This window comes from Monodelphis domestica, chromosome 2 (assembly GCF_027887165.1).
Source record: "Monodelphis domestica isolate mMonDom1 chromosome 2, mMonDom1.pri, whole genome shotgun sequence".
Lineage (NCBI taxonomy): Eukaryota > Metazoa > Chordata > Mammalia > Didelphimorphia > Didelphidae > Monodelphis > Monodelphis domestica.
Window position 1 is genome coordinate 455,268,614 of NC_077228.1, and position 27,618 is coordinate 455,296,231.

The window sequence follows — 27,618 nt, forward strand, 5'->3', positions numbered from 1 at the left end:
TAATGACCTAAAGCTTCTCCAGAAAAAAAGGTCTAATTTAATGCCCATTTAATGCCAGTATTCTACTGTTAAAGTATGGTGGCAAGACATGAATAACAATAGACTTTTGTCAAAAGAACTGAAAATGAATATCACCTAGAGGACAATAGGGAGATGCATGATCGGTGAAAGGAGGCTTCAGTCTATACCAATAAGAAACTTCAAAGAAGAAAAAGACTCAAAGATGTCATCATGTTAAGGAATATGTACTGGTCATGTGATTAAAGCATGGGATGACAAGTGGATGACCAGAATGCTGGTATTCTATCAGTATCAGGGAAAAGAAAGCAAGAAGTACCTATAGCAAATTATCTGGAACTCACCCCAAACAGGAGAGAAAATCATGGATTAATTGTGATCTGTATCACTAGAAAGGGTTCCAAATCAATGAGATCACAGATCCATTTGAATGCTGAATATTTAATTGTTCAAATAATGTATCAGAGCTTAAATGTATCTCATAGTTGTAAACCTTAACTGTATATTTTTATATGTGGATTTATTTCAAGTAGTATTCTTTCTAAAACTAAATAAAACCTAAATTTCTAAAATTATACATACCTGAATACTGAAGGCAGCATACAGCAGTTGGTTTATGGGCTATAGATATTTGCCTGCTAAGTTTGATTGGCAGTAGACTCTCCAAGGGATAATCTTTACTTTATGGAATAGTAGAAACAATGAGTCAGACAAAAAAAATACAATCAAATGAGAAGGATATAAAGAAGGAACTAGTATTTAATTTCTCCATAGACTCAGTATGAAACAAAAATTATAATATAAGTCTTAAAATACATTTTCATTTAAAATCTACATAATTTTCAACAACATGAAAACAATTGGTATAAGAATATTAAAATTACCCTTCTTTACACAAATTGATGAAGATACTGACTTGCTTTTTTTCTTGGTTCTCAATGACCCTAAAGAATGACTATTATTTATTGTTCAATAACTCCTGGTATAAATAAGATAAGTAAACCTTGATCAAAATGAGAAGTTTTCCTAAAACTCTTGGCAAAAGAGTGTGAAGGAGTTTCCTTAACATAATAATAGAATATGGTCATTGTTAGTTGCTAATTCCTTTAGTCAATTTGATGGAATTATAAAGTATTGGTAATTATATTAAGACAATTGATGAAGCACAGGGAAATTCTAATCATTGGCTCAGTGATTCAGTCATGCCACTTACTTCCTATATAATAAGTACATTTGTCTATGAAACAATCTAGAAGAAAGTCAAGTTGAGAAGTGTACTGGAGAGTCAACTCTGGAGGAAAGACTCAGATTTGGATAACTCAAACCCTTTACAGTATACAATGGGGTAGGGAGATGTCTCTCTCCTTCTTATCCCCACATCAGCAATGGTGCCCTGTGGGGAAAGTATATGTACTTACAAAAAGCATAGAAGGAGAATTCAAGGACTTTGCTTTCTGAACCTTAACCTAAGTAGGGGTAGAGAGAGTTCATGGAGAAAAAATGTGGCTATTGGTATAGAGATCTTGCTTGAAAGATGTAAGATCTCAGAGTTGATATTCCAAGTAAGCAAAACTGAGGTTTTCCACTGGTCATAGTGGAATTAGACTTAGTGCTTTTCTAAAAAAAAAACTAAAAATGCTCTAGTTAGGAATTTTAGCTGAGTCACAAGCTAGAGGCTACAGCCAACCAGAAGAGCAATGTGCCCTGCAGAGAATAGGTCCAGCAAGCCCCATAAAACAATGTGTTCAGTTGTGATTAACACTCAGCATGGACCAATGAAGGAATATCACAAGAGGATATTAGAGACTGCAGAATTAGTTGGAGGTATGAGTTGGCATTTCTTACATGAGTAAACATCAATTCTTAGTGACCTTTGATGGATTCGAGTAACTAATCTCAAACAATGTCCTAGAATACAAGAAAACCTGGCATGTCCTGAATAGCTATAGAGATTCAGATTTTATCCTAATGTAAAGAAAAGAGGAAGCATGAAGAACAGAATCTATAAACTTGAGGCCAATGAATTTGATTTAAATTTCTGAAAAATATTGTGAATGTATCACCAAAAGGATAGTTTCTTAGCCTTAAGAAAAAGAAATGATAAACCCAAATAGTCAAAATGATTTTTAAAAGGTCATGCCCTAACATAATTTCTTTCATTGACACTGCTATTATACTGGTAAAGCAAGTAATTCAAGAGTCAATCGTATACAAAGATTAAAACAATGCAATCAGTACTCTCAAATTGTTTGTATTCCTTGGTACCATTTCAACAAAATGTTTGAAAAAATGCCTCATTCTCTTTATGAAAGTGGAAGGCTATGAGCCAAACTAATCTCCAGAATACTCAAATCTAAGCAAATAATTTCTAGAATAAAAATCCTTCAGTAATCTAATTCAATTCAGATTGTTTTATTATTTATTAATAAATAGATTTGTTATTTATTAAATATCTACTATTTGCATGGTAGTAGGCTGGGTGTTAAGAACAAAAATAAATTAATTAATTAATAGTAATCGTCCTCAAAGAACTTCCACTCTACTGGAGAATTCTGACATGTACAAAGATAAGTGACAGAAAATAACAAATTCTGTACAAAGTTACTTAAAGTATTTATGAAACAAATTAAAGAAAAGTCACAACTGGTGAAATCATGATAAAATTGACATTGCATCTGGAGGGAAAAAAGCAAAAGATTTCAAGAGGTGATGATGAGTAGGGAATACATTCCCCAAATGGGAAATCATTAGTATAAAGGCAAAAGTCAAGAGATAAAATATTAAGTCCTGGAAAGAACTATAAGAACAACCTGACCAGAACCTCAATCTGAAAAAATGTATACTAAGGACACAAAGACAAAAATGAAACATTTCCTGCCCTCAAGGCACTTGCAGTTTATTAGGGAAGACAGTAAGTATACATAAGTACCTAGAAATATATCTATATATATAATTGATATGTTTTTGCCAGATATATAAATAAAATATTAACACTGATTCACAAGATTTGTGGAAGGTGGCACCAAGAATATCACAAGAGTGTTCATATCAAACAAGAGTAGTTTGGAAGTGCATTTTGAAAGAGTTATGAGGACTATAAAAAAGAATGCCTTCTAGGATAACTGCTTAACTCTCTGTGCTTCAAGATCTGCTTCTACAATAAGAAACATTTCTCCCCAGTATTTTTAAATAAAAAGTAAAAAGAAATAGGTTTATTATTATTATTATGCAAAGATCCATCAATTTAGCTTACAACAGAAAAGACAAAGGAATATACAGATAAGATCAACATCAGCAATAATAAGAAATAATAAGAGACAGAAAACATATGATAACACCAAATGGAGAGGAAAAACTCCAACACCTGAAAAACAGTTGAGAAGTCCCTTATACAGCTTTTCAGAGTCCCATTCAGGAAATCCCCAAGCAGAGTATCCTCTCCATAGGTGAGATTTCAAAGTCCACTTTCCAGAAGGGGATTCTTATTGGCCTAAAACAAAAAAGGCTTTTTGCCAACTGTAATTTGCATAACTGTTACCAGGGTCACAGCAACCTGGCCAAGATCTCAAGTTCCAAGAAGCAGTTAAGCAAAACATGTCTCAAAATTTTAATCAAGAATCCTGAAGACAACACATTCTGTGAGACAAGGGTTGATCTCACAGAAATATATTTATTTCCAGATGGTTACAGACCTTGAGAAGCTACTGATAACTTTGGCTAAAGTCCAAAGCAGTCTCAGTTCATGCTGGTAAATGTGAGAAATCTACAAAATAGTAGGTTAGCATATGCTGTATCAGGAAATAGAACTTTCTATGAAATAAAATCTCGAAGGCAATAAAATAAAGCATATTTTAGAAGTTGGACACACTTTGAATATAAGATTTTTATTTATATAAACTGGATTACATACCATTTAAAATGATTCTTGGATCGTGAGGATCTTTCATCCTTTGTCTTTATGTTGGTCTTTGGTGAAAACATGGTTCCTCTGTTGGAAAGAATACACTCAAATGTTACTTTTAAAAACATGAATTGCATATACATTTACTACAATACTGAGAAAAAGCGTGCCCATTTGGTACATGCATTTCAATACTTCTTATTAACTTAGCAAAAACTTTGAGTTGCTCATGATTTAAGATTATAAGTTAAAATTCTTTCCAGGAGAAAGCCTGGAAAGCCTTGGAAAAAGACTTGGCCTGTGATTTCCTTGGCACAAGGAACTACAAGATGAGGAAGCTTCCTCTGTTCTGAAAGCATTATTGAGAGGTTAACTAACTTGCCCCAAACCATGCAGCTAGTTTGTCTAAGAGGCAGGACCCATATCCACATCTTCCTGGCTGTAAGGCTGGCCCTTCTATACTATACTTCCTTTGATAATATATTCTATTCTTTTCTTTTATTGTTTTGCATATAATCTCTACAAATCAAAAAGCACACCTCTGAAGATTAATATAGGGGGCAGATGGGTGGCTCAAGGGATGCAGAACCAGACCTAGAGATGAGAGGTCCTGTATTCAGATCTGGCCTCAGACACTTCCTAGCTGTGTGACCTTACACAAATTACTTAACTCTAATTACCTAACACTTATTGCTCTTCTACCTTGGAACCAGTACTTAATATTAATTCTGGGACATAGGGTAAGTTTTAATTTATATACAAATTACATATAATATAATGTAATCTAATATAAAACAATATAATGTAATGTAACATATATTGAATATAAATTTAAATCATATCATATATTGATGATAAAATATGATTTGATATACAGCTATTCACTTTAGCTTCTCAAAAACACATCTAACATGCAAAATGAGATTTAAAATATTTATTTTAATTTTATATACTTACATAGTATTTTATATTATTTTGTATTGACATATTCCATATTTTAAGAGTGGGAAAAAGCTATTATTAAGGTCAAATGTAACTGGGGTGGGGATGGGGTGGGAGAGATGAGGTACTTATACAACAAGAAAAAGAAGCCATAAATAACTCAACTACTCTATGAATATCTCAAAAATAAAATAACAAGAAGGTTTCCATCATACTGGATGGGTCCTCTGTGGAATTTATAATAAAGACATAGCCAGTATTCATAGGATAAGAATTAATCAACCAGCAAGCCTCTGTTATGTGTTCATTAGAGGTGCCAGGCCCAGAAAGACAAAAATTATATAGTCTTTGCCCTCAAGAAGCTAACATTCTATCTAAAGATATCTCTAGAAAAGGAGAAAATTTGCAAAAGTTTGTCTAGAGTCCTAGAATTTAGAATTGTATTACTGACTCATACAATCCAAAGGAGACTCACACTTATCAAATTGGTCAATATGACAATAAAGGAAAATGATAAATGTTGGAAGGGATGTGGCAAAATTGGGACACTAGTGCATTGTTGGTGGAGTTGTGAACTCATCCAATCATTCTGGAGGGCAATTTGGAATTCTGCCCCGAAGACTATAAAAGAATACATACTCTTTGATCCATTAATACTACTACTAGGTCTGTATTCCAAAGAAATAAAAAACGGGAAAAGATATGTTTGTACAAAAATATTTCTACTAATGTCTTTGTGGTAGCAAAGAATTGGAAACTAAAGGCATGTCTCTCAATTAGGGAATGGTTGAACAAATTATGATATATAATGGTGATGGAATACTATTGTGCTATAAGGAATGATGAACTGGATGATTTCAGAAAGAGCTAGAAAGACCTTCATGAACTGATGCAGAGTGAAATAAGCAGAACTAGGAGAATATTGTACACAGTAACAGAAATATTGTGGAATGATCAAATATGATAGAGTTTGCTACTAACAGCACTACAATGATGCAGAAAATGTGAAAAAGAATGGTATCTATCTCCAGAGAAAGAACTTTTGGAGTAAGAATACAGATGGAAACATAGGATTTATCACTTGTTTATTTGGGTATATTTTTTTAGGTTTTTGCCTTTTGGGGGGGCGGGGTCTTATAAGATTATTCACTTACAAAAACGAAAAATATGGAAACATGTTTTGTGTGATAATACATGTATAAACCAGACTGAATTGATTTCCAGTTCCAGGAGAAGGGAGGGAAGAAGAGAGGGAGACAATTTAGATTATATAACTTCAGAAAGCTCATGTGGGAATTTGCTATTAAAATAAAAAAAAAATTTTTTTAATACTATTTCAGGTCTATTGTCACACAAAGAAACTAGTATCTCTGGCAAATTTCAACCCAGGTCCAGCCCTCTTTTTACCATTTTACATTGTCTTTTCTTATTAGTATTTCATATTTCAGTGAATTGACTTTGGATTTCTACTCACTGTGGTGCAGATGCATAGCCGGATGATATAACTTTATTGTGGAAAACCAGGGGTTGGTCCTTTATAGTATTCTTCATACCTATATTAAAATAATTGAAAAGGTGGAATGCTTGGTACATTATAATCTCATTATGAAAATGAAATAATGTAGTTAGAATAAGAAAAACTCCCAAATGGGAAGGGGAAAATCCTTTTACCAAAAGTCTCTGATAAAATCAAAGGTCCATTGTCTATAGCTATTCTTACTAGGTGGTACAGTGGATAGAGTGCCAGGTCTGGAATCAAGAAGAACTGAGTTAAAATATGGCCTCAAACGTGTACTAGCTATCTGACCTTGGGCAAAGTCACTTAGCCCTATCTGCCTCAGTTTCCTTATCTATAAAACGTATCAGAGAAGGAAATAGCAAACCACTTTAGGATCTTTGTTATGAAAACACTGAAGAGATCATAAAGAAAAAGGTCCCACTGAAACAATCAAATGGCAACAACTTCAAGCCACATGAGGAAATGACAAAATATATAAGACCATTAATTGGTCAAAGAATATGAAAATTTTTCAGAAGAAAAGCCAATTCTCTATCAAATGGGTTCACTTTTTTTGGTTTGGTTTGTTTAGGTTTTTTGGGGGGAGGGGTAATAAATTAGTTGGGGGGTTGATAAGGAGAATGTTTCAAGGGCAGAAACATTATCAAGAATTATGTATGGCACAAAAAATGATATCAATAAAAAATTTTAGAAAATAAAAATTACTTTGTTAGTTATAAATCTAAGAGTGTTTTTACAAGAAAACTCATACAGTTAATGTAGGAAAGTTAAAAGCAATACTATGGCAAAAGGCTTTGTATAACTGATTTCAGCAATAAACTACATTATGTTTTCATTTCTTTATTAGTTACATTTTACACTCATAATGCATTCATACTGTGTTTTTATAAAGATAGGGATACAATTTTTGTGGTTCGTGGCATGACTAAGTCAGGCACATTCATTTGTTTTCCATATGAACTTTTTCAAAACAAAAAAGTCCTTACCAATACATATTTTAACAATCACAAGAGTCAGTGCTTGGAAATTCAACCACCAGCTGGCTACAGAGAAAGTACTATCTATGTAATAAAATTGAGAATTTACATGAGTACTATTATATAAGCATTTTTTCTAAGGCCCATAAACACTGTAATTTACATGAAAATACAGCACATCACATAGTATATTATTTTACAAATAAGATGTCCCATATGGGGAAAAATTGAAATGTTTGCATCTCTAAGTTGCAATCCAAATACACAAATAAAGGAAAATGCAAAGATATCACAAACTCCAAACAACAACAGTTAAAGAAGATCTAATGTATCAAATCTTATCATAGATTATTTGCATATAGATACAGAATATCTACTAAAGAATCCAACAATAAAAAATTTGACCCATTTTGGTTTATCAAAAAAACTAAACCTTTCACTAAAAACACAAATATCAGAAACATAATTTGATGTCTCATAACGAACAACATGTATAATTAATGCTTATTAATAATAATATAATCTAATGTTTTGGCAAAATATTATTCATGCATTTATTACTCAAGTAACTAAATTTTGTTTAATATTTGGTATGTATAACTTTTTCACATCTGGTTAATAGAAATAAAGTATTAATCATGTATCTTGATGAGCCTATGATTTAATTAGTATGGATATTCTCTTGACAGGTACAGATCCAAACTCCTCTACATGTTTTCATATTATGTGATTTTATTTTGTTTTGAAGTCATTTTTCTAGGTCTTTCAGTGTCTCCTAAATATTAAAGCAGTACTCAGACAATGTTCCCATGGCCAGTCCACCACCTTCTGTGCTTATACATGTATTGAATGATGTATTCTATGCATGCAAGTCAACATTGGCTGTACCCTCCTTAGAACCAGCATTCATTTTTTGGGTCACCTGCAAATTATATTCTTTTCAGATTCCAAGTGATATTTCATGATTCAATATTGGAGAATAATGGGCTATGGATTTAAACTAGGGACAAATCCAAGGTGTAGAGTTAAAACTCACACACACACACACACACACACACACACACACACACACACACACACACACACACTGAGAGAATGGGGCTTTTCACAAGAGCTACTAAAAACAATAAACATGGAAATGGGAGTTAGGAAATAAGAATGAAGCCCCAAAGAGGACCAGATAAAATACATACATACATACATACACACACACACACACACACACACACACACATGCACACACACACACACATACACAAAGAGGAAAACAGAAATTTTAGAAAATAGAAAATAGAAATAACCTAAATTTAACCTAAATAACCTAAATCACAAAACTGGAAAATTACAAAAATGCCAATATATTTTTAAATACTCTACAGCAGCGATGGAGAACCTTTTGGAACTTTTTAGGGACCCAGGCCATGCCCCACCCCACCCCCAGACTGTGGGGCTGGGGTGGTGCTGGGATGCAAACTGGCCAAGCCAGGGGCTTGTGCATGCCCACAGAGAGGTCTCTTTGTGCCATAGTTTTGGCATCATGGCTCTAGAGCAGCTAAAAATCTAAAAATAATGGAGATGTTAGGTAAGAAAATGAGAAAGATATCCTAAGACATCCATATGAAAATTAAAGGCCCCTTCAAAGAAATTAATTGCCCATCTTAATAAAATCACAAGGTCCAATTAAAAACTTTAAATTTAAAAAATAATAAAAGAGTTAAAAGGCAGCTCTCTTTGAACCTCAGCCTCCCAAAACCTGTTCTCCATCCTCACTACAAACTCCACTCATTCCATAATCTTCTTGCTTTCCCAAGTGTAAACCTTAAATTTTCTTAGACTTATAAATGTTGGAAATTTCACCATTGGTAAATTTCATACTTGGAAAATTTCATACTGATAGTGGGAACTCTATTGGAATGTGAACCCCATTGGCAAGGGAGGTTCCTCCTCCTCCCTTCTTAAGATTACTTTAGGACAGAAACCTTTTGCTGACAATGGAAAGGGCTGCAGCATAGATCAAAATTTAATTATTCCAATCTCCACCCTACTCAGGGTAACAGGATTTAGGAAGGGCTGCAGCAAAGGATCAAGATTTAATTATTTGAGAATATGACCTTCAACAGACATGTGCAAAGCCACAGACCTCTGGGCAGTCCTGGGTTAAGCTAGAGCCACCATTGGCACAGGGAAGACATGGACAGTGATTGGTAGATGTGAGAACTGAGGGGAGGGAACTTGGATGTTTTCCTTAAAGATAGCAAGGTTTGAGGACAGGGGGTTGTTGGGTCGAGAGGTTTTGCTCTGAGAGGTGGTGCTCTGAGAAGCTTGGAAGCTGGAGGTGGAGGCCCCTGAGACTGTTTCTCCATTTTGGTCACGTGAGTGATAGGGACTGATCTCTTTCCTTTGCCTCAGCTATCTAAGGGCTTGGGCCTTTTGGCCCAGCCTAAACAGAGGGGGTATTTAAGCCCTATTCCCTTCTCTCTCTCTCTTTCTCTCTCTCTCCCTTTTCTCTCTCTCTCTCTCTCTAATACCTTTCTTCCTCCTGTTTGTAATTAAACTCCATAAAAGGTTGACTGCTGACTTGAGCTTTCATTTAGGAATTACATAGCTGAATTCCTTGGCGACCTTAAATTAATATATATCAGTCTTTTAAAGTGATTTCCTTGTCACACAAGTCATCACTTTCCCCTCACTTTCAATATCTTATAGAAAATTAGCCAGCTCAAGTTTTAAGTCTTCTACCCCCTTAGTCTTTTGACTCCTTGTCTAATCATGGTGGCACATCCTTTTCCAAACTTCAACACTAGATTATTCTATTATCTGTTTTCTTTGCTCTTACCTGTATGCTCCTTAACACCACTAAAAGAAGTCACTTAGCCTTGCAGATTAAGTCCACTATAAATTCACATTATTCAATCTGAGCTAGGCACTCATTTCTGTACTTCAATACTTTTATTCTTTCCTGATCAATTCTTGCTCAAATCCTCTACCTTTGCTATCCACATTTTTTCTTCTCTTTTTCAAGTCACCTATATCACCTTTTCCTCTCAGCAAAAAAAAAAACAAAAGCAAAAACTTCATTTCATACTCCACTGAAAAACCTAAAGCCTTTGAGGTTCTCATTATCTGCAATTCCATATTTCAAATCACCTTAAGATCTTCTCCTTTGTTTCAGTCTCAAAAGAGCAACTTCTTACCAACACTACCAACTTTACTTGTACCCTTGATCCCATCCTCTCTAAGCCCAACCAAAATCTTGCCTCTTTGATCATCTCTTTCTTCCCCTAATTTTCAGCCTTTTATTCTCCATTGACTTTTTCCCTGCTACCTGCAAACATGATGGGATCTCAACCAACTTTGAACAATTACAAAAACAAAAACAAATAAAAAAAAAAAAACCTTTGTGAACTCTACTATAATCTCAAGTTAAAATCTTACATCTCTCCCTCCCTTTCACAGTCAAATTTGTGGAAAAATCTGTCTATACTCATTAACTCCATCCTTTTACCTTCTACCTACACTTTGCAATTCAATTCCATTACTACCTGTACAGACTAAAACTGTTCTTTCTAAAGTCACTAATAATCTCCTGAATTTAGCAATCTAATGAACTTTTTTTCAGGTCTCATACTTCTTAAACTCTCTAATAGTTCTGTTGGCCTTCCCTCTTCTCTCTAGATCTCTTGTGACACTATTCTATAGTGTTTCTCTTCCTACATATATAGAAAATTAGTCTATCTTAGGCTCATTTACAAATATATCATCCATGGTCTGCATCCTATAAATGGAAAAACCCAGCTCATTGCTGGACCCTGCCTTCTCTCTCTCTACATGCTCTCTCATGGATTTCTCATCAACACATATGAATTAAACTATCATATTTATGTGCAATGTTACCAACACTTCATAGCAAGCACAAATCTCTCCCAAGTGTTCCAGTCCCATCACCTACTATTTGCTCAATATCTTCCCTAATATGTCTCAAAGGTACTCAAAATATATAAAATACAACTAATTATTTTCCCACAAATCCATCCTTCCTTAATTCTCTGTTTCTGATTTCCATGATTGATGTAGTTTCTCAGATTCACAATGTAGGAATTATCTTTTTTAAACGTTTATTGACAATTTTTGTTTCTGCATCATTCTGTTTCTAATTATATATCTCTCTTTTCTACCCAGAAAGTCATCCATTATAACAGAAATGAAAAAGACAATTCTCTAAAACTGAACAACACATACATGAAGACTAATTGCATATGTAAAGTTCCATATCCACTCTGCAAAGGAGGGAGACTATCATATTTTCTCAGCTTTCTTTTGGAGCCAAGCTTAATCATTATAATTACACAGAATTCAGCTCTAGGTTTTTATTGTTCTTTATATTGATCTCATGGTAGTTGCTGCATACATCGTTTTCCTGTTTCTATTTATTTCTTCTTGTAAGAGTTCATATAAGTTATTCCATGCTTCTCTAATAAATATCATGAATATCCATTTATATGCACCTATAATCAATGGGATATATTTTGTTTTAGTTCTTTATTAATACCATAAAAATGCTATCATAAAAGATGCATATTGGACTTCTCTTTTGTTGTCATCATCTTTGGAGCATATTTCTAAAAACAGGGTCTCTAGATAAATATTTTTTTTTAAACCCTTACCTTCTGTCTTGGAGTCAATACTGTGTATTGGCTCCAAGGCAGAAAGAGTGGTAAGGGCTAGGCAATGAGGGTCAAGTGACTTGCCCAGGGTCACACAACTGGGAAGTGTCTGAGGCCAGATTTGAATCTAGATAAATATTTTAAACACTTTTTCAGCATAATTCCAAATTTCTTTCCAGAATTCATAGTTCTACCAACAATGTGCCTGTCTTTCTGCATCTCTATCCCTGATTCTTTCCTCTCTATAGTGCCCCCTAGCAATCATAGGAGCTTGGGCTTTTAATGGTGAAAGACAAAATTCAGTCTCTCCAGTCAGTTTTCAGATGAAACTTGAACATCTTGTCCCAGTATGATCCTAAAGTGAGATGTTACTGTTTTCAGTAGTTATAAGGTTTCCCTGACCCCCTATCAACACTAAAGTGAAATAACATCAACTGACACTTAGATACTTGTTTGACTAATGTTCAACCTGGACCATAAGACAATCATTAATTTTCATTGTGAGAGTTCCCAAGTACCTAGACCTGAGAAGGTCCTTTACCTTTACCTAAAGGTTAGCATTGCACTGAGAAGACAACCCAGTTTTGAATTAATTAGGCTGTGAGACAGAAACAATATCTTAAAGTCATAAGTTGTTTCATTTTTATCTCTATGTCTCTAGTGCCTAGAATAGTGCCTTCCATGTAATAGATATTTAATAAATGTATGTTGAATATGTGAATAAATGAGTGGCCAGATCAAGGGAATAGATGAATCAGAAGTAATTTTAGAGCTTCAGGTTGGATATGGAATAAAATTATTAGCAGGGAAGAGGAGCTCTATCAGAAATACATGAGTGTGCTTTTTAAGAAAGGGAGGAGCTAATAAGGAAACTAAACTAAACTTTGCAGATGATATGATGGTATACTTACAAATCCTAGAGAATCAACTAAAAAACTAGTTGAAATAATTAACAACGTTAGTAAAGTTGCACATATACATATAAATCATTAGCATTTGTATAGATTAAGTTCAGCAGCAATAGACAAAAAGAGAAATTCCATTTAAAATAACTCTAGGCAATATAAATTACCTGGGAATCTACTTGCCATGACAAACCCAGGAATTATATAAACACAATTACAAAACACTTTTCACACAAATAAAGTCAGATCTAAACAACTAGAAAAAATATTAATTATTCATGGTTAAGCTGAGATAATATAATAAAAATGGCAATTCTACCAAAATTACTTTACTTTTTCATGTCACACCGGTTGAAATGCCAAATAATTATTTTATAGAACTAGAAAAAATAATATCAAAATCATCTAGAAGAACAAAAGGTCAAGAATATTAAGAGAATTAATTTTTTAAAACTGAAGGAAGGTGGCCTGGCAATACCAGATAGCAAATTGTACTATAAAGCAATAATCATCAAAACAATGTGGTAAAGTCTAAGAAATAGAATGGTAGATCAATGGAATAGATTAGAAACACAATATACAGGGGTAAATGATCTCAGCCTAATATTTGATAAACCCAAAGAACCCAGTTTTTGGAATAAGAACTGACCATTTAATAAAAACTGTTAGGAAAATTTAAAAACAGCATGGCAGAAACTAGGTACAGACCATTATCTCACCCTATGTCATGATAAATTCAAAATCGGTATATGATTTAGATATGAAGAGTGATATCATAACTAAATTAGGAGAACACAGAATAGTTTACCTGGCAAATCTTTGGAGAATGGAAGAATTTATGACCAAACTAGAGATAGAGAATATTATAAGATATAAAATTAATAATTTTGATTACATTAAATTTAAAAAGAATTTGTATGAACAAAACTAATGTAAACAAAATTAGAGGAGAAATATCAAACTAGGGGGAAATTTTTATAAAAAATTTCTCTGATAAAGATCTAATTTCTCAAATGTATATATAGAACTAGGTCAAATTTATAATACAAGTCATTCCCCAATTGACAAATGGTCAAAGGATATGAACAAGCAATTTTTAGATGAAGTCAAAACTATCAATAATCATATGAAAATCTGTTCTAATCATGCTTGATTATTGCTATGCAAATTAAAACAACACTGAAGTACCACATTATACCTATCAGATTGGTCAATAAAACAGTAAAGAAAAATGACAAATATTGGAGGGGATGTAGCAAATTTGGGGCACTAATGCACTACTGGTAGAGTTGTGAACTGTTCCAACCATTCTGGAGAGCAATTTGAAATTAAGCCCAAAGGACTATGAAACTGTGCATACCCTTTGATCTTATAATATCACTACTGGGTCTCAGTTCTGTAGCAAGGGAAATTACAGGGTGCAAAGAGTTTGAGTAACAAGCCCTCAACATTCAGAATTCTCCCAGAGCTGATAGAGTTCCAAGGAACAGTTTTGCCAACTGACACATTGGAGCTGAAGGAGAAGCCTGGAAGGTGAAGATCTGATCTCTCTTGGACTCTCTTGGACAGCTAGCAAGCAGCCTCTTTTAATTCCACCATATGTAAAAAAAAATGTTATTATTTTAAATTGCAAAATTTAAATTCTTTTTAAGAAGAATTCTAGGTAAAGAAAGATGCTACCTCTCTGAATCCAGAAACTGAACTATTTGGAGAAGACACCATGAAGATGCCTCCAGACCAAAAGCTGCACAAGAAGATCAAAATGAACTTTGGGTGTGGTTGATTGAACATTTATTTATTTGTATCTATACTTTCATGCCAAAGTGGACTGCCCCCCCAACTGGCTTTTTGTCAATGTGTCCAACAATTATTGGTTTTGTTTTGTTTTTCCTCTTATCCTCAAATTATTGTAATCTTTAGGTTGATTATGTTTTCATGATCCTTTGGGGGAAAAAAAAAAACTTTTTCCCAGAGGATCAAACGGAGAAATGTAAAATGGAGATTTGAACCCCGGACTTCAACCCCCAGAAGTCCTTGGCCACTTCACAGAATGCTTTGTAACCTCACCTGAATTCCCACCTGGGCCAAGAACAAATTACTATTTAAAGGGTCTCCGCCTACGGCTCGCTCTCTTCCTACTTCCACTTCCAAGCAGAGGCGTCTCTCATGATGTAAGTGAAATTGAAGGGCCCTTTTGGCCCTCCTAAGCACATGTTTTCTTACTTGTATTTTCTTAAATTCTTAATCTTTAATAAACCTCATAAAATATAATACTTCTAGCAGAAAAACTAAATTTTAACTGGTACACATACAAGGTTGATAGGACATATCCATACACTCTGGTGGACAGAGTGAAACTTAGAGAAACTCTCTTTTCCCTGGGATAATTGAGAACTCAGCTGGATCTTTGTACCTGAACCACCAAGGACTCTCTGTGTGTGAGAAATCTGGTTGGACTTACCCTTAGGAAACTTAGGAATTTAGATTAATTAAATAGTGGGTTTAATAGCTGGGTTAATTGTCAGATGCTAACCTTTTCCCCTCATTCCCAAAACCTTACCCTTATCTGTTAATATATTCTATATTTATATGTTTATCCCTCAGTATTACTTTTCTTCCCCCTATCCAAATTATATTTACTTATAACAGTTCCAAAGAGAAAATTAAAAAGGGGAAAGGATCTACTTGTACAAAAATATTTATAGCAGTTCTTTTGTAGTAGCAAAGAATTGGAAATTGAGATAATGTCCATCAATTGGGGAATGGTTGAACAAATTGTGATATATGTTGGTGATGGAATACTATTGTACTATAAGAAATGTTAAGCAAAATGATTTCAGAAAAAGCTGGAAAGATCTACATGATACAGAGTATAATAAATAGAACTGGGAGAACATTGGACACAGTAAGTACAAAGATCAACTGTGAAAACTTGGCTACTCTCAGAAATAAAATGATCTGGGACAATCCTGAAACACTTATGACAGAGAGTGCTATCCACCTCCAGAAAAAGAACTGTTGGAGTCAGATGGATGTGGATCAAAGAATACTATCTTTCACATCAGGGTATTTACGGTTTTATTTGGGGGTTTGGGCTTTATATATAAGTGTGCTCTTACAAAAATGATCAATATAGAAGTGTTTTGCATGGTAATTTTAAAAATGAAGCAGAGTGAAGACAACAGAAGCAGAGCAACTTATAACAACTATTGTTTTATAAAAAGAAGAAGTATGAACCTACTGAACAGAGAGGTAAGGGACTAAATATGTAGAATGAGACAGATTTTTTAACATGACCAATATGGGGATTTGTTTTGCTATTCTTTTTGTTTGTTTGTTTGGGGCCCAGGAAGAGGGGAAATGATAAATTCTCATTTAAAAAACATATTTTTAAAAGAAAAAGAAAAAAACAATGTAAATGAAAAGTATATACTGCCAAGATTATGATATGTAGCTAGATAAATCATCAATTTGAGTACTTTGGAGAAGCACTATATATGAAGAATAATCTGAGCCAATGATTAAGTAACAAAAAGAGGATATCTATTATAATTGAATTAAAGGAAATTATGAGGCATTTTTAATTATCTGTAACTGCTCACCACTGCAAACCTTCATCTCTCTTTTTAATCCTTACCGTCTATCTTAGAATCAAAACTAAATATTGGTTCCAGAGCATAAAGGATGTTACAACTGAGATTGTGACGTGCTCAGGGTCACACAGCTAGGAAGTGTCTGAGACCAGATTTGGACAAAGGACCTTCCATCTCTAGGCCTGACCCACCCAGCTTCCCCTACCTTCATCTTTTTAAGATTAATATTCCTTGGATTATACTATTTGCCTATAAGTCATACAATAGTATATCAGAAAAAATTAAAATTACATGTAATTGAAAAGGAATGAATGGACAGATACTTAATAGGCTAAAAGGGCAACATGTTACTATTAATGACTGGGTAAAGAAGTGTTCCAAAACTCAAAAGCAAAAATATTGCTAATGAGAAAATAAACTATGTTGATCAAGTAGAAAGAATGAGGAACAACAGATGGATGATCTGTTTATTTCTGTTAAAGGCAACATCATCCTTCTAGGTCACCCAGGTCCTCAGCCTTAGACTCATTCTTGCCTCTTCATTCTCACTCTTTATAATCAGCTGCTACATCATGATAATTCTACTCCCACAACATATGTCACCTCCAACTCCTCCTCCATTTCTTTACTTCTACAGTCATCGCTCTAGCTTAGACCTTCATTAAATCATTTCTAAAGTATTAAAATAGCTTCCTAAAGAGTTTCCTTTCTCCCATCTCCAATCCATTCTCTGCACAGCTTCCAAAATAATCTTCCTAAAACACCATGCCCTGGTCAAAAAGCTTCAATGGCTACCTCTTGCTTCTTTTTTTTAAACCTTTACCTTTCATCTTAGAATCAATAGTGTGTATTAGTGCCAAGGCAGAAGAGTAGTAAGGGCTGGGCAATGAGGATTAAGTGACTTGCTCAGAGTCACACAGCTAAAAAATGTCTGAGGCCAAATTTGATTCCAGGACCTTCCCATCTCTAGGTCTGGCTTTCAATTCACTGAGTCACCCAGCTGCCCTCTATTTCTTACTACTTGAAGAAAATGAAAACTTCCCAATTTGGATTTGCAAGTCCTTTGAAATCTTATTCCACCCTGTTTTTTAATATTTATTTACTGTTCCTCATATGTTCAATAATCTAACCAAATTGGCTTACCTGGTATTTACCTAACTTCATTCACATTCTATCTCCCATTCCACTTCCACAGCTCTGCATCATATGTCCTGTTTGCCTGGAATATTTCCTCATTTCACTTTCAACTCCTGAAATCTTTAGTTTCCTTCAAAATTCAACTTAGCTGGCAGCTTCTGTCAGAAGTCTCATAGTTGTTAATGTTCTCTCCTTTTTCAAGTTACTTTCTACTTGTTTTTCTGGGTAAATGGTACATATTTCTCATCTCACTCCATTCCCAAGAACAAATAAGGTCCTTTAGAGGCCAGAATTCATATTTGTTTTGTCTTTGAATTCCCCAGCACTGACTACAATGTATTACACATAGAAGGTGGCTAATAAACATTTATTGATTGAATGAATGACCCAAGCCTTACAATGATACCACTATGATAATAAAGAAGAAAGGGGTTTCCACCAGATAAATCCTCTATGATAGACTTATAGAGAAATGAACTAAAATCACCAAACATGAAGACATATGAGGCTCTGGGATCTGTACTGATTATAGGAGCATCCATTCCCAATAAAATCATAGATCTTTCCAATTAAAAAAAGAAGCAAATAATGAATAAATGATTGTCTTCTCTTTGAAAATACATTTTAGTTTACTAAAAAATGGAACACATTAAATATACACATATATGTAAACATATGTAGCTTTGTCAACTAAGAGAATAATCTGATTAGAGAAGCATTAGAGTATAAGTTTCCCATTCCAGAGAATCAAGAAAAAGCATTTATACTAACCAGTCTTCTTTTGACTAGCTGACTTAGTGCTTTTTGTCTTAAAAGCTGTAACATACAGTGGAGAGGTTGACAGGAGACAGGAACTAAAAAAAAATTTTTTTTAAATAAGAAATACAAAAGAAGTCATTAATATGATAAAGATCGTTTTAAATAAATAGATATGGAGTGCCTACTACATGTAAATAATTCAGGATAATTACAAATAACTAGTTCTTACATTTGTTAGAATTTTTTAAATGGAACAGAACTGACCTGAGCCTGATATCCCCAATCATGTTCTACTCTGAAATTACTGTTCTACTCTGAAATACATCTGTGTGTGGATACATAGATCATTTTAAATTAAGATATGTAGTCTAGAAATCCAAAAAATAATTCAAAACAGTTCAGTGATCTGAATGAAAATCTATCTCTGTACTAACACAGCAAAATGTCACAGTTGATAAAGTTCACTTGCATTGCTTATGAGAAACAGGAACTTAAAAGTCTTTGAGAAATGTCCACTGAGTGTGCACTGCTTGGAAAGTACCTGGCAATAACTGAAAGGGTCTCTCTCATGTCATGGCATTGCTGTGAAATCATGAGTGCCAGAAGATTAATCTCCAACACAGCAATTTGATTTCCAAACATAGAGGTGAGCAAGCAGAACACCTGCAGGGCAGAACCAGGAAATGATACAAATACAGGCAATCATGAAGTATAGATCACTATACTTATATACTTATATACATGTATACTTACTACCGTAATCATGAATAAAAACAGAGCCAGAGTCACCAAGCAGTCAATTAAACTCAACAACATTCAGTAAGTATGTAGCAAATGTACAATACAAATGATCTAGACTTTACTCTCCCATTCTGCAGTTAAAGAAATTAAATTAAACAGCAGGGAGATTAAGTGACTGGTACAGTGTCATCCACAATTTACAAGTTAGTCATTTATGTCAATAACTAGCAAATCACGAGACTATTTTACCTTAAACTCTCAGATAAATCTATCTTCTTTTAAGAAGTTCAAATTAAAGATAAATGATAAAGTAAGCTACTAAATTCTTATGGAAATGTCATTAATTGTACTCACCTTATGTTTAACAGCTTTATTCATTATTGCACATGATCCAGCAACTTTAATGCTGAGGTTACTGAAATCTTAATTAAAAAAAAAAAGGCAAATTTATAAACAATGGAGGAATTGTTTGTTATTTTCAAGATGATTAGAGAAATATTTATTTTTCTTTGTTAATTATTATTTTCTTTAATAAATTGGAGCAAAAACCTTAATTTCAAATTGTATTGGTTAACATCCTTCAATAAGATAAATTATAATGTAGAGCATATTTTCTGTAAGAAAAATTATACCTTTTTTTTTTAAGCACTTACCTTCTATCTTAGAATCATTACTGTGTATTGCTTCCAAGGCAGAAGAGTGGTAAGGGCTAGGTAATGAGGGTTAAGTGACTTGCTCAGGGTCACATAACTAGGAAGCGTCTGACGTCACATTTGAACCTAGGACCTCCTGTCTCTAGGTCTGGCTCTCAATCCACTAATCCACTGAGCCACCCAGCCACCCCCGAAAAATTATACCTTTTTCTCATACTAGGTGAAAGAAAAGTGTTCAAATTATCAGGCAAATATTGAATATTTTAGGACCTTACCTTTAAAACATACAACACATTCTAATTCAAAGTTGTCCAAGTTAATTACGAAGAAACCAGTTGAGCTTCCTATCCACAAACATCTCGTATTGACATTGTTGAAGCTAATTTCAAAGTAAAGGAAAAATAAAATTTGTAGACTTTGAAGCATAATGTTTAAGAGACTTAAAAACTTCTGGTATTCCTATGTTCTCTCTCCCATCCCTCCTTAAATCATGATTATTTATTTCATTTAGCTATTTAAATTACAATGTTACATTCAATTCCATATCATCTAAACTAATGTAGAGAAGCAATGGCATTGGTAACAAAAAATAATCATAAATAATCCTGACATTATTTCTATTATACTTTTTTTAATGCTTATTGAGTCTAAGGCAGAAGAGCAGTAAAGTGTAGGCAATTGGGTTTAAGTGATTGGTGCCTTATCCACTGTACTACCTAGCTACTCCTATTTTTAGAATTAATTCAGTAATTTCTTCAACAGATTCACCTTTCTAATCTATTTTGTTATTAAAATTGCTTTAGATTTCTTTTTTATACACTATGTAAAATAGATGAAGAGTGGCAACTTAGATAGGCTCACAGTCTGATCCCCAAACAATTTCATCATGTTACTAAAGGTAATTTTTTCCCCAAAGCTTAGAAAAAAGAGAGGAGGAAGTAGTAGTAATGTGTTAACAAAGCAAAAGAGCAGACATTCAGTTTATCTATCTGTCCTGTCTTATTAATATTATAATGAGGTAGTGAGTACAAATCAAAAACATCTATTTTATGAGGTGATTGGGTAAATTGGAAAAAGCAATAATTCTGGAATCAAGACCTGGATTCAAATCCTGTCTCTGACACTCTATGGGTGATCTGGGGCAAATTACTTAACTCTCTAAGTCTGTTACTAACTCTCCAGACCTCTCTAGACTGGCCCAGCTAGATTTGTTCCAGCTTCAAATCAACTTTCTCTATTTTACCAGGCAGCAAGTCAGTGTAGTGGATGGAGCACTGGATTTAGAGTGAGGAAAACTTGCCCTGCCCACAGGCAATGACCAGCTGTGGGACCCTGGAGATGCCACTAACTTCTCTCAACTGGCTTCCTTAGAAGACAGATAAGAATACTGCTTCCATCATGAGGTCGTGGTATGGATCAAATGAAACAAAAGATGGGAAGCAATTTGTAGGGAGCCTTACTTGCTAAAATGATAATTGTCAATATTGGAAACAACTAAAGTGAGGTTAAAAAAGAAATAATTCAGAGTAAGAAATCAAATGTCCTTGATCCAGGACAATTCTGAGGGGCTTAGGGACTATCTACATTCAGAGGAAGAACTGTGGGAGTAGAAAGGCAGAAGAAAAACAACTGCTTGATCACATGGATTGATGGGGATATAGTTGCCTCTCCCATTTTTCATGGACTTTCAAATATTAAATAACTCAGCAATCACATTTTTGTGTACCAGCTTTTTAAAAACCCAAGAATATAGTTTATTTGAATCAGTCAACATAAATGCATCCAAGGAAGCCAGGTGCTCTCTTACTACTTATCCTGGATAGCAGTTCCCTATTAATCATTTTGGATATGTCATTCCAGAGTGGTCATTCTCTTTGGCAAATTGCCAAAGAAGCAAAAGAAGAATGGGGCTGCTCTGCCTTCTCTCTGATATCAGTTATCACTATCTCATTCCCCCAGGCTCCAGTGGAACTATAATATCTGTTATTTGATCCTCCTTTTTCTCCTAAAATAGCTTTAAAAACAAAGCCTGGCTTCATTGCTTTTATCTTCCCTTTATAGTTCTACAGCATTCTGAGTTTTATTACTATTGCCAGCAGTAGTTTGACAGGTCCATTCTATGCTCATGTTTATCTTCTGTTACCTGCTACCATTTCCAACTCCTACACATTTCTCTTTTAAATCTAAATTGAGTAGTGAGATGCTTATGCACCTAAACTATCTTTTCAAACAAATGCTATTTTTCCTCCTCACTGGAATATTTGTCTTCATGTCTTCAGCATTTCATTCTTGAGCAACTCCCATTCATTTCTCATGTATCACATTAGTACATGGGATCATATCTATAGTATTTCCTCTGAATTCTGACATCTTCTTTTCCCAAATCTAGCATATATATCAGGGTATACTCAGACTTCTCTTTCTCTATCAAATTGTAAGATGAAGAGTTCCCATCATTTCCACTCCAGCAACTACTTCCTCCTTATTAATGAGACTCAGAACCAGAATGGAATTTTCTTTTGTTCTTTTCTCTACCTTCTGAAGGATGAAATTATCACCCAGGCAAGTCAAAAAGTTATTAGCTTATCTGCTTTTGGAAGAGAGAGCTTCAGTAAATGTCTATAAAACTGAAGGTCCTCGTGACTCCATGTCGGGGTTGTGGTCTGTTTCCCAAATTCCTCATCTGTTTCCTCTTTCTCTCCATGTAGAATGGTGTTCCAAGGATAACATTGCTTCTATTTCTCCCTCTGTTAGCCTTCATCCAAATACCCTCCCATCATATTTCTCTGCCTAATTTCTGTATTTCCTCATATTACTTTAGATTTAAGTTTGTTTGTTTTTTTAAACCTTACCATCAGCCTTAAAATCAAAATTAAGTATTGGTTCCAAAATAGAAGAACAGTAAGAGCTAGGTAATTAAGATTAAATGACTTGCCCAACGCCACACAAGTAGAAAGTATCTGAGGCCTAATTTGAACCCAGGACCTCCCAACTCCATACCTGACACTCTATGCATTGAGTCACCTAACTGCCCTAACTATAGGTTTTTAATATACCGTGTCACCTTCCTCACCCCTTTCAAATGATAATATCTCTTTACAAGAAGCAAAGCACATCCAGAGTCATTGTTTAATCATGGGTTCCATTATTTATACTAAGTCTCAGAGCTATTCATGAGATCAAATTTGCCTGCCCCTTTAAGAACCTCCAATTCCTCTTTGTTCCTTATATACTGGACATTTTGTATACAGTTATTTGAAGCCAGACTTTCTTGGATTTTGTCTCCTTTGAACCTAGGGGTTTCTTAATTGCTATTCATGTTTTGTTTTGTTTTTTCTTTGCTTATTTGTTTTAGCTACTCTAGCTTAAGAGAAATACAAAATCAATCTTCTCCATAGCCCATTGTTTTAAATTTAAGGCTATTTTGATTAGATTTGCAAGAGACTTAGCAAATATAATTTTATCAGTCTTTGTTTTTCAATCTGTGGCCAGTAATCTGTCATCTATTTTAAGATACAATTCAAACATCCAAATATCTTTCTCAGACACCACTTTCTTGGACCAGTTCATGTCTAAAATTGTGTTTTCTCTTCTACTTAGCTTTCTTGCAATAGACATAATCTTCAGTTTCTTGTCCAATACTTCATAATCATTGGCAATATTTTTATAGTTTCTTTTGGAAGTATCATTTGTGCCTACAGAAATCACAGGAATCAGACATAGAAGTTGTCATCTGTTTTGACAAAGCCTGGAAAGGTTGTCTGTTATGCCTTAGATATATGTTCCAAGAATATAACAGATCTCTCTATTGTTGTTATCAGAACAAAAAAAAAATCTGCCTTAATTCACCTGATCAAAAGAAATTACCACTTCCTACTACTCTTCTTTCTCCTACTCTTACTCAATGACCTTTTATTTAGTAGCTTCCATGGCTCTATTGTCCTTCTTTGGAGGACAAGTAGCTTCTTTTTCCTGAGAGCATCCAGCAATCTTATCTTTTTTTTAACTCTTACCTTCCATCTTAAAATCAATACTATGTATTGGTTCCAAGACAGAAGAGCAGTCAGGGCTAGGCAATGGGGGTTAAGTGCCTTGCCCAGGATCACACAGCTGGTAAATGTAAATGTCTGAGGTGTAGGATTAAAAATGAATAAATACTGCTAGTATATAAAAATATATAGGATTTTTAATAATAAATCAAAAGTGATAGAAAAGAAAAAAGATTCTTTCAGTCAAGTGAGCAGAGCAAAGAAAGCCAGAGACTCACACCTACATCACTTTACCAAAAGCACAAGCTCTTAAAAAAGAGCCCTGCAGTATGGGTCTCAGCCAAATTTATCTCCCAAGTCTCTGTACGTAAAATGAGGATGGGAATGTAGCTCAGGTGTGGCAAATTTTCCACCTGCATAGAGGCCAGATTTGAACCTAGGACCTCTGGTCTCTAGGCCTGTCTCACAATACACTGAGCCCAGGCAGCTGCCCCAACCCCAGCTCTCTTATCTTCAAGAATAGCCTCAAGTATTTTTTTCAAGCTCTCATTATACAGCTAATTTTTCTCCTCTTTGTAATACTAGCTCCCTCTGTGATAGTCTCACTAGGATCAAGTCTCCTTTCTTCTATCTTAGATTGGTTGTTTTTTTTTCCTCACTAAAGTCTCACTCCAGTTTCCTTTAGGAATGTTTACCCCTAGTAACCTGAAGTCTGGAGAGAAATCTTCCACATTCCAGTACTTTCTCCTCTAGGAGAGTGATCAGCCTACATTTGGAACACAAGTAAAAGTCACTTGACTATGGAATAAATATAAATTACATACTTGATTAAGTAATTTCACAATTTTTTTCAACTCTCCAAAATGGTTGAGATTGTCAATCTTTTCCTTTTAAACAACTTGGAGGTGTTTACATCTCAATTCTAAACATTTAGTTAAAACTTTTAAGGTAAAATATCACCTCTTGATAACTTGACCATCTAACTCATTTCTTGATATTTGTCATAACTTACTAAAGTTCTACTTTTTTTTTCAAGCAAGTCTTAGAGAGACTAGTTAATTCCTCCTACCTACCATGCTGTTGACTCAGGTACCTGCTAAAAGGCTAATGATCATAATTTTTATGAAAAATAACAAAATATGAAAGAATATAGGAAATAAAGGCATGGGAGTTGTATAAATAAGCTCTTTCTGGCAAAGATAATTAATAGAATGTGTATCAAATATACTACTAAATATTTTAAATGTTTTCTATAAAAATGTAACTATTAAAATAACAGCCAGATAAAAGCATTTGCCTATAACCACAAAAGGAGTTACAATGGCAACTGAAGTTTCCTGATTTCTCAACCAGTCCTCCTTATACATCATCAAGCTATCTCTGACATCATTGTATATCTCTCTCAAAAAAACATGAAGGGCTTAAACCTGAAAAATATCTTCTAAGTCATTTTAGTCCAAATGCACATTTACCACCTCATTTTTCACTGAAATGGTCTGTGACGCAAAGAAAGGAGGTGACTTTCCCATACCTCCACATCAAGATCACCCTATGATGGTGGTATGTCAACAAGCAAAAGTTTCCCTATGCCAGTCTTATCTTTACATCTTCTAAACCGCTCTTCCAATTTCTTTTTATTTATACATACTTATTCCAAATTTACACTGGATGATCAAAAATTAATAAAATTCCAATAGTCACATAAAGGTTTTCTTACAGCATTAGTTATCTGTGTAATTAAGTGCTTTAAGAAGGAATACAATACAAAGAATCAAGAGACTGACATCAAGAAAAAGAAAGATCTAGGTTCAAAACCTATCTTATCACATACTGACAGTGTGAACCTAGAAAAGTCACCTAACTGCTTTATGCCCTAGGACTATAAAGTGCTGAACGGTTGCTGATCTATACTAGTGAAAGGTTCCTTACTTGGTGTTCCCTACAACATCTGAAATCACAAGACTCATCCCAAAAAAAGTACAGGGACAAATCTGACCTCAGACTGTGAAGAAAGATTTAAAAGTACCATAAATTGCATTTTACTTTAGTAATTCATTTTGGGATTTAGAAATTAAATTCCTGATGACCACCAATTTGATATATTCAGTCCAGCCACATATAAATTTAACAGATACTTCCTAGATGTGTGACCCTATGCAAGTCACTTAACCTCAATTGCCTAGCCCTTACTACTCTTCTGTCTTGGAACTGATATTAAAGCAGAAAGTAAGGGTGTTTTGGGGGGAGAGGGAGTTTAAGTACACTAAAATAAAAGACTTCTTATATGAAATTTCCACAGTGAGTACTCTTCTCATATTTAAACACAAACCAACAAAAGGAAAAATAGTAGTGCAGAGAGGGATTTACAACTTTATTTTTCTTTTTATGAAAATTCCTGATTTACAAATTTAAATGTATTCCTTAAACTACATATGGTTATTTAAAAGAGAAAATGCTTCAATTTTAGTTTAATCAATCACATTTCTCTATTACCCACTTAAAAATGTGTTTTTGTTGTATATTCTGTGATCTTAACATCTTCCTTTACAAGTCATTAGCAAAGCACATCATACTTACGATTTATGCTCTTCCTTTAAATTAACTGGCAGATCACAGTGTTCAATTCTCAATATAGGAAATGTTGATTCTACCCTATCTTCTTTTTTCAGCTCATTTGTGCAGGAAAGTTGACTCTCTTCTAGAAAAGAGAATCAAAAATAATTATAAAAAAACAGTAAAATTCAAGTTATCACATAAAATTAAATTTTGATTTCTTGACTGTTAGGCTAATGTACTAAAATGCAAAATATAAAGAGTTCCAAATCATGGGCCTAATAACTCTTAGACAAGTAGAAGATAATAATCCTATAAGTTCTTAGAAGGCTAAGGTTACACACTCCTCTCAGGCTAGCTAATTCTAGGACCAGAGAAAGCCAAGATCAATTTCTCTGTTGGCCAGTTTGTTTCATTTTGTTTTGTCTTGTTGGTTGTGGTTTTGGTTTGGGTATTGAAGGGAGAACAGAGCAGTGATTTCAAGATTTGATATCCAAAGAGGAGTAGATACAGAGTTAAACCTGGAGATGGGAGGTCTTAGGTTCAATTGTAGCTTCAGACACTTCCTATGTGACCCTGGGCAAGTCCAATTGCCTACCCCTTACTCCTCTTCTGTGATTCTAAGATGGAAGGTAAGGACTTATTTTTTAAGGATTAATATCCAAGTATTTGTGTTAAAACTGAACATATATGGAATAAATATTTTTTTTTCAGAAACAGAAGAAACTGTCATTCTCTGATTCGCTGAAATTCTACAATTATAGGCTTCTACCCTGATGAAGGGAGAATTGTATATTTTCCTTACCCAAATCAACTTCCCTGAAGCAAGAAAAGAATGAAATTATTTGGCTTTCTTGTCAAACCATTAAGTGGTTAGAGTGAAACAAAATATTGCCTCTCTCAAATAAATGGCTCCCTCTTGATCAGAAACCAAAATCAAATGGCAGATTAGATTGGTCACTAACATTCTTTATGGCAAACCAATTTGACCAAGTTTTTCTTCTCCAAATATCATGTTTGCAATCACATAAACTTGGTTTATATTAGACATTTTGAGAAGCACGTGAATTCCTTTAGCAGAATACTATCATTTAAACTCCTCCTAAAATATGGAAATATGTTTTGCATGATTGCACATGTATAACCTATATCAAATTCCTTACCATCTCAGGGAGAGGGGAGGGAAGGAAGTGGAGGGGAAGATTTTGGAACTCAAATTTTTTTAAACTAATGTTAAAAATTGTTTTTACATATATTGGAGAGGGAA

The 27,618-nt window shown here is 34.1% G+C and overlaps 1 protein-coding gene across 4 annotated transcripts in view; it reads right to left on the reverse strand.

Moving 5' to 3' along the window:
• Positions 1-27,618, reverse strand: part of WDR27 (WD repeat domain 27) — a 309,881-nt gene that overhangs the window by 250,790 nt on the left and 31,473 nt on the right. For all 4 annotated transcript variants that reach the window (XR_463197.3, XM_007484921.3, XM_016429020.2 and 1 more), the window contains exons 9-16: positions 26,376-26,496; positions 20,085-20,188; positions 19,511-19,578; positions 18,957-19,078; positions 18,428-18,510; positions 6,336-6,414; positions 3,929-4,006; positions 601-698 (exon numbers count right to left, since the gene is read on the reverse strand). Coding sequence is in view for 3 of the 4 variants with exons in the window: in XM_007484921.3 (XP_007484983.2) it covers positions 601-698; positions 3,929-4,006; positions 6,336-6,414; positions 18,428-18,510; positions 18,957-19,078; positions 19,511-19,578; positions 20,085-20,188; positions 26,376-26,496 (753 nt within the window). In the remaining variant the exon portion in view is untranslated. The remainder of the gene's footprint in view (positions 1-600; positions 699-3,928; positions 4,007-6,335; positions 6,415-18,427; positions 18,511-18,956; positions 19,079-19,510; positions 19,579-20,084; positions 20,189-26,375; positions 26,497-27,618) is intronic.